This window comes from Chelonoidis abingdonii, chromosome 1 (assembly GCF_003597395.2).
Source record: "Chelonoidis abingdonii isolate Lonesome George chromosome 1, CheloAbing_2.0, whole genome shotgun sequence".
In the NCBI taxonomy this organism is placed as follows: Eukaryota; Metazoa; Chordata; order Testudines; family Testudinidae; genus Chelonoidis; species Chelonoidis abingdonii.
In genome coordinates, this window is record NC_133769.1 from 210,598,567 (window position 1) to 210,610,613 (window position 12,047).

At 44.3% G+C, this 12,047-nt stretch overlaps 2 protein-coding genes across 8 annotated transcripts in view; one reads left to right on the forward strand and one right to left on the reverse strand.

Moving 5' to 3' along the window:
- The window catches only part of HSF2BP (heat shock transcription factor 2 binding protein), a 119,550-nt gene extending 112,411 nt beyond the window's left edge, over positions 1-7,139 (reverse strand). For 3 of the 6 annotated variants that reach the window (XM_032790172.2, XM_032790175.1, XM_032790171.1), the window contains exons 1-2: positions 7,038-7,139; positions 3,773-3,923 (exon numbers count right to left, since the gene is read on the reverse strand). In XM_032790172.2, coding sequence (XP_032646063.1) covers positions 3,773-3,923; positions 7,038-7,073 — 187 coding nt within the window. In that variant the 5' untranslated portion in view covers positions 7,074-7,139. Of the gene's footprint in view, positions 1-272; positions 2,240-2,375; positions 2,599-3,772; positions 3,924-6,767; positions 6,816-7,037 lie in introns of those variants that run through there. The other 3 variants (XM_075074035.1, XM_075074032.1, XM_032790176.2) reach the window with 3 other exon arrangements.
- Positions 7,140-11,498: 4,359 nt separating this feature from the next.
- The window catches only part of RRP1B (ribosomal RNA processing 1B), a 36,151-nt gene continuing 35,602 nt past the window's right edge, over positions 11,499-12,047 (forward strand). Inside the window, exon 1 of one of the 2 annotated variants that reach the window (XM_032790178.2) lies at positions 11,499-11,754. In XM_032790178.2, the coding sequence (XP_032646069.1) occupies positions 11,616-11,754 (139 nt within the window). In that variant the 5' untranslated portion in view covers positions 11,499-11,615. The remainder of the gene's footprint in view (positions 11,755-12,047) is intronic. The other variant, XM_032790177.2, reaches the window with a different exon arrangement.

Consider the following 12,047-nt stretch of genomic DNA (forward strand, 5'->3'; position numbering starts at 1 on the left):
TTCATGGAGGATAGGTCCATCAATGGCTATTAGCCAGGATGGGCAGGGATGGTGTCCCTAGCCTCTGTTTGCCAGAAGCTGGGAATGGGTGACGGGATGGATCGCTTGATGATTATCTGTTCTGTTCATTCCCTCTGGGGCACCCGGCATTGGCCACTGTCGAAAGACAGGATACTAGGCTAGATGGACCTTCGGTCTGACCAGTATGGCCGTACTTATGTTCTTAAAGTAGCTCTATTTACTGCCACACAAAGAAAGAATTACTTACTTACCCTACAGTAACTGTGATTCTTTGAAATGCTGCAGTCAGTCTGGATCCTATTGTAAGTGCACATACCCCTCCTGCGCACAAGGTCAGAATGTTTTCTTAACAGCAGTGACTGTCAGGGCTACACATGCACCTTGTGCCTCCTTATGCTCCTACACAAAGACATAAAGGGCAGACGGTGTGCAATCTTCCCTCAGTTCCCTCGCAACTCAAAGCCTGTGCTGCTGAGGACTCTGACAAGCAGGAAAGGAGGCAGGTCATGGCATCATTGCAAGAAACCACAGTTACTGTAAGGTAAATATCTATTCTTTTTTCTTCAAGTATGTGCCAGTGTGGATCCTACTGTACATGACTCGCAAACAGTATCTTCTCCAGATGGTATGAATGAGGAGTGACAGCTGTGTCAGTCAAATCAAAATTGGAGTACTGCTCTCCCAAATTTGGAATAATGCTTGACAAATATAAGGCAATTGCAGAAGATGTCGTTTGAGTTCTGACAGAGTGAGCTTTAATATTTGGTGGGGGAGGTACGCCAGCCAACTGGTAACATGTCAAGATACTTTGTGTTAACCAGTTTGACAAACTTTTTGATAAAACAACCAGCTGTAGCCAAAACTGATCAGAGGACATTTTGAAAAATGTATTCCTGTCAATATAATTTCAAAGAGTTCTGAATATATCCAGACTGTGTAGTTTCTTTTCCATTTGTCTTGAGTGTTGTTTTGGGAAGAACACAGGTAAGTTAATGGATTGACTTAACTGGAACTCAGAAACCATTTTGGGTATGAATCTTCATAAGGTCCCAGTACCACATTGTCTGTGTGAAACAATGTATATGGGGGTTCAGTCACGTGTGCCTGAAGCTCACTCACTCCGTTGGCTGATGGCCACCAAAAAAAATTGATTTGAGAGATGGCAGATGGAGCACAGTAGGAGTCAGGCTAAAAGCGGGAAGTGCACCCCATAAGTATTAGGAGAATAACACCGAGGTCCCACACTGACGTAAGTTCTCTGGCTAGTAGGTGGGCAATCTGCGGCCCGCGGGCCATATGCGGCCCATCAGGGTAATCTGATTGCGGACCGTGAGACATTTTGCTGACGTTGACTGTCTGCAGGCATGGACCACCACAGTTTCCAATGGCCGTGGTTTGCCGTTCCTGGCCAATGGGAGCTGCGGGAGGTGGTGGGCCACAGGGACATTTCCCAGAAGTACAGCTGGGAAAATGGACAGAGGATATAACTGAAACTTGTTAATGTCTCTTGTTGTGAGCTGCCTCCAATTAACTCATCATTTGGCCATGGACAGATATGGATGACCCTCTTTCTCAGGTACACTGCTGCCATCACCACAGTTAGGCATTTTGTGAATCTCTTGGTGATGTGAAGAGCCGAAATAACAATACTTTGTACTGTTAGTGAGTAGGCCCCACTGTAAATCTCAGGTACTTCCTGTGGGCCAGGTGGATGGTGGCTATGTGGAAGCCTGTCCTGTGAGTTGAGAACCATGAACCGATCTTGAACCTGAAGAGACGAAATAATCCTGAATCTGAGGCAGTGAACGTATTTGTTTAGTCTCCTCAGGTGTAGGACAGGACAAAGACCCCATTTTCATTTTCATAATAAGGAAGAATTAAAAGCTCATGCCTCTACCCCTGTACTCTTGCAGCACCTTCTCTGTGGCTTCTGAGAGGCCACTTCTTTCTGTAACAGGCACTCACAAGAAGGGTCCCTAAAGAGGGACAGCAGAAAGTGGTAGGTAAGGTGCAAAAAATGAAAGAGGATGGGGTAGCAGTGGGCAATGATGTTTAACACCCGTTTGTCAGCAGTGATCTCTGGCCACACCCCCCAGGAAGGGAGTAAAGCATCTTCTGATGATCAACTCTAGATTGCTCTTGATGAGGCTCCCAGCACTCCCATCAAACCTGCTGCCTCTGAAAGGGATTTGGGTGCACAATGGAAGATGATGGGTCTCTTCTGGAATAATAAGCTGTTTCCTAGTTGGTTATTCTGCTTGGCAGTTATGGAGGCAGGATAGTATTCTTTGTCGTGTAGGGGCTGGTATTGGAACAGCTTATAGTATGGTACTGGAGAACAGTTTACAACGGACCTCAGCAGAGCTCTTGAATCTTTGAAGGAATGGAGCACTTCATCCATCTGGTTACTGAAGCCTCCTTAAAGGACAAGTCTTTTATAGAAGTTTGTACTTCTTTTGGAATACCGAATGTCTGCAACCAGGAGGCATGTAGGTTTGTAACGATGCGTGACTCACCCTGCAGCCCCTCCTGATGGTTGTCCAGGGAATTAGCTCTCCTAGCCTTGGAGCGCCCTCAGAAGGCCGGTGTTCCACTGCCGCTGGCCCCAGTGTCCCTCCGAGGACCTAGTGCCCCTTGTGTTTGGGGTGCTGCCCCCTGGCAATACCCCCGCAACCTCAGGGTCTCCCCACCCAGGGGGAACAACACTCTAAACTCACCTTGCCTCAGTCGTGGGCTACTGCCAGTCACCATCTAGCCCCCGCTCACTGGGGCAGACTGCAGTGTAAAAGCCACTCATTATAGGCAAGGGGGGGTTAGACCTGCTGCCTCTGCCTGTCCTTGGGCTGCCCTCTCCAACCCCAGTGCCTTTCTGGGCCTTTAATAAGACCTGCAGCCTGGGGGGTTTCCAGGCCAGAGCTCCCCCACTTCTCTGGCCTTCCCCCAGCCCTGCTCTACTCTAGGTACCTTGTGAGCTCCTAAGCAGCCAGGCCCATCCCTCTCTAGAGACAGAGAGAGACTCCCCCCTGCTTCTGGACCACAGCCCTCTTAGAAGGGCCAGCTGGGCCCTGATTGCTCTGCCACAGCCCTCTCCCAGGCTGCTTTAAGCCCTTCAGGGCAGGAGCCAGGTAACCACCCCACTACAAGGTGTACTGGCCATGACCATGGATCTGGCAACCATGTATGATACATCAACAGCCACTGGCAGCACCATCTTTACTACTATTTGGCCCTCTTTGATGGTCTCCCTCAGTTCTTCTCCACAGCTGTTGGAGCTTGGATAGGAAAGGGGTTACCCTCTGCCATCTCAAAAGACCTGAATTTTGCAGGAAAAAAGACTACGAGTTTGTGATATAAAGTTGAAGGGAAGCAGATAGATATGCCTTAAGTTCAAAAAGGTTGAATTTCTTTGGAGCCTCATCTGCCATTGCACTTCTCTCATGGTTTTCAGCGCAGAATGAATTTCTTCCTGTCCCAATCTCTCTTCCTTTCAGTCTTTTGATAGGAAAATGGTAGCTTGCGTGAGTCAATAAAGGTTTTCTCTTCAGTTAAATAATTTAAAGTTAAAAAAAAATGTAATTGATTGACATGTCTAGTTAATTCTGAAATTGTGAAAAACACCAGAGTTATCCTTTAACAAAATATTTAAGCCGAATGTGTCAACAAAAATCTATAGCCATTTGTACAAACTGAGCTGTTTGTTCTAAACAGTGTTTGAAGTATTTATGATTGCTGCTAATGTGGTGCAACTCACTTGTTTCAATGACATCCAATTTCTGGAAGCTCTCCAAGATATCTCCATTCAGTATTCTAGGTAGGAAGTCTCGTAACTGCATCACTTCAGTTGTCAGTCTCTCCAAATCTCTCTTTCTGACTTTAACAAATTCCTCTTTGGTCTCAGCCTTCTGAAACATGGAGTCAAATCCATAAATCAGCCTTCTGAAACATGGAACAGACCACAGATATCTTTGTTACTCTGCAATATTCTCTAATTTGCATTCTAGTTATAAATCCTTCACTCCCACAAATGCATCTCCCTCCGTTCAATATCTGTTCAGATCAGAAGTATAGAATTTTATTTGAAAGGAAATGTTATCTGGTGGTCTTTTAAAGCATGGGACTTTGAAAATAGCAAGTGTCATACACATGCTGAACTACTGTCTTTAGAATGTCCTAAGGGTTATGCTGTACCTTTCATAGTTTTAAATGAACTCAAAAGTTTTCTGAATCACCCCTCAACCATGTTGCTATAATAGCTCTTCTACTGGAAATATTTCTATTCACCAGAAAAGATCAATTAAATATAAAAGAAACTTAAATTAACATTCATGATGAACCAAAAACACACAGAAGCAATTAAATTCTGAGTTAAGACCAGTAAGTCATGTAATTTCTCTTCTCGTACCTAACTATTACTATAGCATTCATTTCTACTCCGCAGCCTGAGAAAATTAGCTGTGGTTTAAAAAAAAACCTGTGATTTAAAAAAAAAATCTCAATTCCAAAATAAACTGCGGACTTAACCCTAATCTCAGAGGTGAAGGTGCACATTGCACTGTCTTGAAAACTCTGCTGTGTATTCAAGAGTTATCACTAAGAGATTCAGTTTTCTTTGTTTGAAATATCTGTTCTCCATCACGCTTTTGAAAGGCAGGATTGCAAAATTTCTGACTGATATTTTGCTATTTCAATCACCAATCCAATTATAATATTTATGTTACATCCAACAACTAGACTGGGTGCTTAAAAAACCCACAATTCCTTTTCTCCCTAGAATGAAGCAACATATTTCTTACTCTCTTCTACTCTGATCACTTTGTATAATATGTGTCTAATTTTTTACTTACAATCCTGTCCATTTTCACAAGTCTCTCTTGTTGTCTCTCTCTCCCCTCTTATTTCCCCTTTTTATTTAAATTCTGCTCTTTTTAGGGGGGACAGGAGGGAACATCCTTCCAGGAACCTTAATTTCCCCCCTTCTCCCTCTCCAAATACCTTGCATTATGGGGACTACCTCACCTACCAAAAAGGACACAAAACTAGAAATATGTTGAAATCCTCCAATCTTTATTTGATGTGTACACTATTAAAACCCCTCCAAAACTAGTCAGAGATGTTCAGATAGTAACCCTGAAAAATTTGCAAATACATAGGCAACTGATTATCACCTCATGCCTTGCAAATCCACCTGCCCTAACAGCTGCGTGCCCACACTGGTCAGTTAATGTTTAAAATAAGCTAGCAACTACCATGCTGGCAAGAAACCTCTAATGAAAACAGTTCCCCCTCAAACCTGTCAAACTTCCTTCTGAAGAAGAGCTCTGTTTAAGCTCAAAAACGTTTCTCTCACCAACAGAAGTTGGTGCAATAAAAGACATTACCTCACCCACCTTGTCTCTAATATCCTGGGACCAGCATGACTACAACACTGTATACATACTTCCTTCAGTCAGCCACAAGGGGCTGCTAAAGAACTATACATGCAGCCTTTTCCCTATAGTGCTAAGTTGCCTCTGCAACATTCCCACCACCAGCTGGATGAGGGAGCAAGGGTCATTCCAAGTATGCATTGTCACTAAACTATCAGGACAACACCTATGGTATTTGTATTTCTCCCACAGCTTTTTCTAGTATTTCTTTTCCCTTGTTGGTTGCTTGTTTCCTCCTCTTTCTCTTCTCTCTTTTTCTATGCTTCCCTTCATTTTTACTTCTCATTTTGTTTGTTTCTTTTGCAGTTCCCCCCAACCACCACCTGCACTTCAAAAACACACCCGTGCTGTCTTGCATTTAACAAAATCCTAGTTGTTCTGGTTCAGGCAAGAGAGTGAAAATAAAAGTATTAAAGTAATATTCTTTACATAGACTGTAAGCCTTTATCATGTTTGTACAGCGACCTTCAACCACACTGGGGTCTCTAAGCGCTACCATATTACAAATAATAAATAATATTAAAATGAATTAAATCTCAAGGGACTCAGAGGGTTGGGAAGATAAATGAGGCAACAAGACTTTAGATGAACAGTGTGACCAACCAGTGGACTGGGTAGATAAGTGATCAAACAAAGGATGAAACAGCAAATCAGTAGTTTTAAGAAAAACAGAAAGCAAATTGGAATTGGTATCAAAGACAGATATATTCATATTGAACACTAAATTAAAAAAAGCCTGTTACTGGAACATTTGGATTGAGATGTTAAATTGAGAAAATTCTAATTTACGGTTCTCTCAGTAAATATAGTTCATCTCATACAACATGACAGTTACAACAGTCAAGTTAAATTTTCTTTCCTCCACTCAGAAGTGAGTATTTTCAAACCTCCCACATCTTGGAATATTTTTTTAAAAGAAAGTAACTACATACAGACTATTTTGCCAAGGAAAGAAGGCTGGTGTTGTGATTAAGGCTCCAGATTAGATGCAGAAGACCTCCTGGGAGCAATTCCTGACACTGCCATAAAGTTCCCTGTGCAATAGTGGACAGATCATTTAACTGTGTGTCTGGGTTCCCCATCTGTAAAAAGTGGTTACTATTGCTCTAACGCACAAAGGTACCGTGCGGTGCTCAGATGCTATGCCACAATGGCTGCTTCACAAGTAACTAGAGACACAAGGAGGGTGAGGTAATATCTTTTAATGGACCAACTTCTTTTGGCAAGAGAGACAAACTTTCAAGTGTATAGCTCTTCTTCAGGTCTGTGTAAGATCAAATCCCGTGTGCAAGAACCACCCTGCAACATCTCTCTCCACACTTTAAAGCCATCTCCACCCTCCAGGCAGTAAAGCCACCTCTCCCTGGGGAGATAGTTTAGCCAGCGTTTCTGTCAGCGCCCCTTGGCGTCCCTGCACAGCCTGGGTCAGAGCGCTGCTCCCCCGCCCGGGGACACACCCCGCCCCCCCAAGTGGGCTGGAGGCCCAGGCCGGGCCCCGCGCTGCCACCTCCCCAGGGTTTGCACGGCGGGGAGAGGGGAGGCGCTGACGGGGGGCCCGCGCGGGAAAGCGGGTGACACCACCCGCTCTACCTGCCCATCCCCTGCGGGGCGCGCGCTCCGCTTCATAGCGCCGGCCTCGCTCTCTGACACGCGGCGCGAGGAACTCTGCAGCGCCTCCACCACCCACGCGGCTCCGCGCCACGTGATTCCCCTGAACGCCCCGCCCTCTCATTCTGACGTAGGCTAGGGGTGGAGCCTAGCAGGTTCTGGGCTTGGTTGGAAGCGTGGGCCGTACGCACCAGGGGAGGGGCAGCTTCTTCGTTGTTGAGGGGCGGGGCGCCCCCTACCCGAGCTGGGGGGAGGCCGCCCCCATTCGTGCCTGGGCTAGCTCAGTAGTGGGGGAGGCGAGCGCGTGTTTGGGGAGCAGACGGTGGGCAAAGCTGGCCAACCAAGGGGGAGCGTTTGAGGGGTTTGGTATAAGGACCTGTCCTATTGCTAATGCTAGTGCCCGTTGTGCTTGGGCTGGGCAAGCGCACTGCCACTGGGTGGATAGGGATGACTGGTGCTAGGGGCTGTTTTATGGGTTTTTTGGGTAGCTGCTGATGCATGTGAAGGTTTCAGCGCCAAAGGAACAAAGAGGCAAGTGGGAGTTTAGCTATTAACAGTAAGTAAGGTCAATGGGAAGAGGAATGGAGTCAGGCAAGTTGGTTTTTCTGCAAAGTGCAGCTGTCCGATGTCCGGTTTCAGAGTGGTAGCTGTATTAGTCTGTATCAGTAAAAACAGCGAGGAGTCCTTGGGGTACCTTAGAGACTAACAAATTTATTTGGGCGTAAGCTTTGGGGGGCTAAAATCCACTTGATCAGATGCTTGGGGGGCAAATACAGCATGCGCGCAGAGACACACTCTCTCTCTCTCTCTCTTCCCATGAAAAGATGAGAGTTGCCTTACCAAGCGAGGGGCCACTGCTAACAAGGCCATTCAATTAAGTGGAAATGGGCTGTTCTCAACAGTAGAATACCAAGGGAGGAAAAATCAGTTTTGTAGTGGTAACAGGAAGTGCCAGTGCCATACTGAATCAGGTCTCTGGGCCTGCTAGTCCAGTATAGTCTCTGACACTGGACAGCACAAAATGCTTCAGAGCAAAATGTAAGAGCGCTTGTAGTAGGCAGATGTGGGATAACCTGCCCTGTCCCACATTAGTGCTCATCCTAGTCTCTAGTAGCTAAAAAATTGGTTTAAGCCTTGAAATATCAACTTTTTAATATTATTTTCAAAATGCTTACCATATTCTTGATACAATTGTCCAGCAATCTCTTTTTTTTAATTTTACTAAGTTCTTGGCCTCAAAGACCCTGTAGCAATGAGATCCAGAGCCTAATTATATACTCTGTGGGAAAGTATTTCCCTTTATAGTTTTTTTGAATTTCCCACTTCTAAACTTAATTGGATGTTCCTTCCTACTTAAGAACAAGGTGTTCAGTGGCATCTTAAAGACTAACAGATTTATTTGGGCATCAGCTTTTGTGGATAAAACACCCAGTTCTTCAGATGCAACAAAGAAGTGAGTTTTTTACCCACGAAAGTACATGCCCAAATAATCTGTTAATCTTGAAGGTGCCACCGAACTCCTTGTTGTCTTGGGCCTTGTTTAACTTCAATATTTTATATACTTTTATTATGTCCCCCCCCTTGTCTCCTTTTTTTTTTTTAAATAAAAAATCCCAATCTTTTAAATCTCTCTTCACATAAGAATTTTTCCATGTTTCCAGCTATTCTCCTCATCATTTTCTGAACACCCCTCTAGTTCTACAATAGCCTTTCTGAGATGGGGTAACAAATACCGCATACAATACTCTAGATGAGATCACACTACTTTGATTGATATGAAGGCATTATAATCTGTTAGTCACTATCCCATTCCTTATGCAGTCTAACATTTTGTTTTTTTTTAAATGTTGCAGCACATTGAGCCAAGGACTTCATCACGCTATTCGTAGTGATTCCCAGGTCCTTGTCCTGGGTTGAGAGAGTTAAATTTTCTCTTCAGTATATATTACTTGCATTTATCAATACTGAATTTTATTCACCATTTTGTTGCCTATTTGCCTAGCTTGTTGATGTCTCTCTGAAGTTGATCACAGTCCTCTTTGTTCCTGACTAACCTAAATAACTTTGTCATTGCAACTTTTACATCTCACTTCTCACCACTATTTCCAGACCATTGTTAATAGTAAAGAGCCTACTCTGGAATTTTGAGGCACCCTGTTAACTTTTTATGCAAAGGAAAACAAACTAATCCTACTCTTTGCTTACTTTCTCCTAGCCAATTTTTGATCCATTACAATGCTTTGCCTCTTATCCCATGACCGATTAGCTTCTTATAGTCTTTTGTTTATGACTTTGTCAAAGACCTGTTTGGACATCTAAATAAATTGTCATCTGGTTCTCTTTTATCCACTGCTTTACTGACATGTTCAAAGAACTGTAAGAGATTAGTGAGACATTACTTTCCTGTGTAGAAACCATGCTGGTTAGACCCTATCATCATAGCATGACCTTCCAGGTGTTTTGTTTGTTTTTTAATCATTGTTTCAAATAATTTTCCAGGTACAGATGTAAGTCTTACTGGTCTATAATTCCCCAGATCACCATTACACCTTTTAAAAATATAATTACAACACTTTTCTCTTTCCTGTTGTTTGTGAAAAATTTACACAGACAACAGGGAAACAAGGCTCTCATCCTCTTTGAGTTTTACATAGCTGGCTTCTTGTGTCTGCATGGAGTTCCACTGGTCTCCCTGGCAACCACATGGGCAACAGGGATCTGACCCTGTGGAACAGCTTGTAGGATGGAGCCCTAAGTTTTGTCAAATGCACAAAGTAAGCAAGCTGAAAAAAAATGTTTATTCGTCTGTCATTTCTAGTAATCTTAGATATTACTTGTAACTATAGTATATATAAACAGTTTCAAACAGAAGTGTGAATTTAAAATTCATTGTGTGCCTTAAAGTAGAAGGTAGTCACAAGCTCTGGGTAAAAGTCAGAATTCATTCTTTTGTTACAAACATTTAGGGCTACAACTTTAGCTGGGCCCCAATCCTGTAGAATTTATTGCAGGATGAAGTCCCTGAATGAATAAATAAAAAACTCATTATTTGCTTTCACGTGGCAAGAGTCATTCTTGAGCAGAGTAACTTCCAGAACTGATCTAGCTCCCCCAAATAAATTAACTACTTAAGGTAAATATTCAAAGCATTTTGCAGACATTTTACTTGCATAAGGTGTATGGCATGATATCTGGAAGATTAGAAAAATAAGTAGTCTGAAAGAAAAAATCAGAAGTATGTGCTGTTGAAAGAATGTAGAAAAATTAGCATGTCAAATGTCTCGTCTCTGATTTTGCAAGCAAAAGTCTCCATTGTAACAAATTATGAACTCTGGTCCAGATCCTCAGAGGTATTTAGGTGCCTAACTCCCAGTGGGCCTGGGCGTTTTGGATTCTGTGGACTGATAATATATTGCAGTATTTAATGAGAATAGAAGAACAGATCCAGGCAATCTCTCCTTGATTTGGCATTATAACTGCATATACAGACTCTGTTTTCCACATAACATTTTGAAGTTACAAAACACCATGTAGTTGCAAAGTAGAAAGCATGGTCTTGTGATTAAGGCACTGCACTGGTGTTTAGGGGATCTAAATTCAGCTTGAGTTCCTACCACAGACTTCTTACTTGACTTTGTGTAATTCAAAACCCTCCTGACCATGAAAATTATTGTGTGTGGGTGATGCCTGCTCCAATAGTTGGAGACAAGAAAGTATGACTCACCTGTATAGATCCATTTGTAGCAATGACCTACGTTGTTTGTTGCCTCACATTCCCATTTATAAAATGGAAATAATACTTGTGAACCTTAATGGGAGTTGACAGTGCTGGTCAGAGCAGTTGATACAAAGCAAAGAGATGACTAGTACGTTTAAAATAAACATTAGAATTGTAGGGGAATGCTTTTTGTTAAAGAGGGGCTTTCAGATTTCTGTCAAAAATCTGAACTCATTCACTTTTCACGTGTGGGGTTTGTTTGCCTGGATTTTTCAGTCCATGTTTACTAATCCCTGAAGCTGTTTCTCCTAATAGGGTGACCAGACAGCAAATGTGAAAAATCAGGACAGGGGATAGGGGTAATAGGAGCCTATATAATAAAAAGACTCCAAAATCAGTACTGTCCCTATAAAATCGGGACATCTGGTCACCCTATCTCCTAATCTAGAGTTTCAAGCAACACAGTGCTCAGTGGCCGCGGGGACGAGATAGTGCATTATATTCTGAAAAGCATCTGTGTCCAGCAAAAGTGTGAGGGGACTTTGGGCACCGCTTCTACGGAAGCCATTTGGAGGGGATCGTTAAAATGTAAGTAGTGCGTAGTGGCACAAACTGCAACCGGCACGCTTTCCCAGCAGGAGGAAGCACCTTTCCAAGTGACTACTAGCCCTTTAAGAGCAGAACCCTCCCCGGAGAGACCTGGAACTTTTGCGACAGAAAGCGATTGTGACGCAATCAGCGGGCGTTCGACGGAACGCGTCAGCCGGTTCCAGCGGGCCAGCGGGAGGGACGCCTACCCAGCAGAAAGAGGGGAAGCGAAGGGGAATGGTGGAGCAGGGAGCATGGCGCCTGCCGCTGCTGTCGCGCAGCCGCCCGAAATCCAGTTCGCGCAGAGACTGGCCGCCAACGAGAAGCGGAGCCGGGACCGGGCGGTGAAGAAGCTGCGCGGCTACATCAGCCTCAGGACCCAGAGCCCGGCGGGTAAAGACTGGGAGAGGCGCGTGGTGCTGTGCGACGGTGGGGGGACAAGCACGTGGTGCTGGGGCAGGCAGCCCCAGGGTGGGTAGGGAAGACGAGTGGTGGGGGCAGTGGCAACTTTGCGGAGACGCGGTGAGCGTAGGAGACGCACATGACTGGAGTAAGGGTCGGAGCGACTGAGGCAAGCACGTGGTGCGATGGGGGGCATCGACATTAGTGAATGAGGGTAGTAGGGCAGGCGTATGAGATTGGCAACGACATTGGCAGCAGACTGCTGAGGGCAAGTGGGGTTAGGA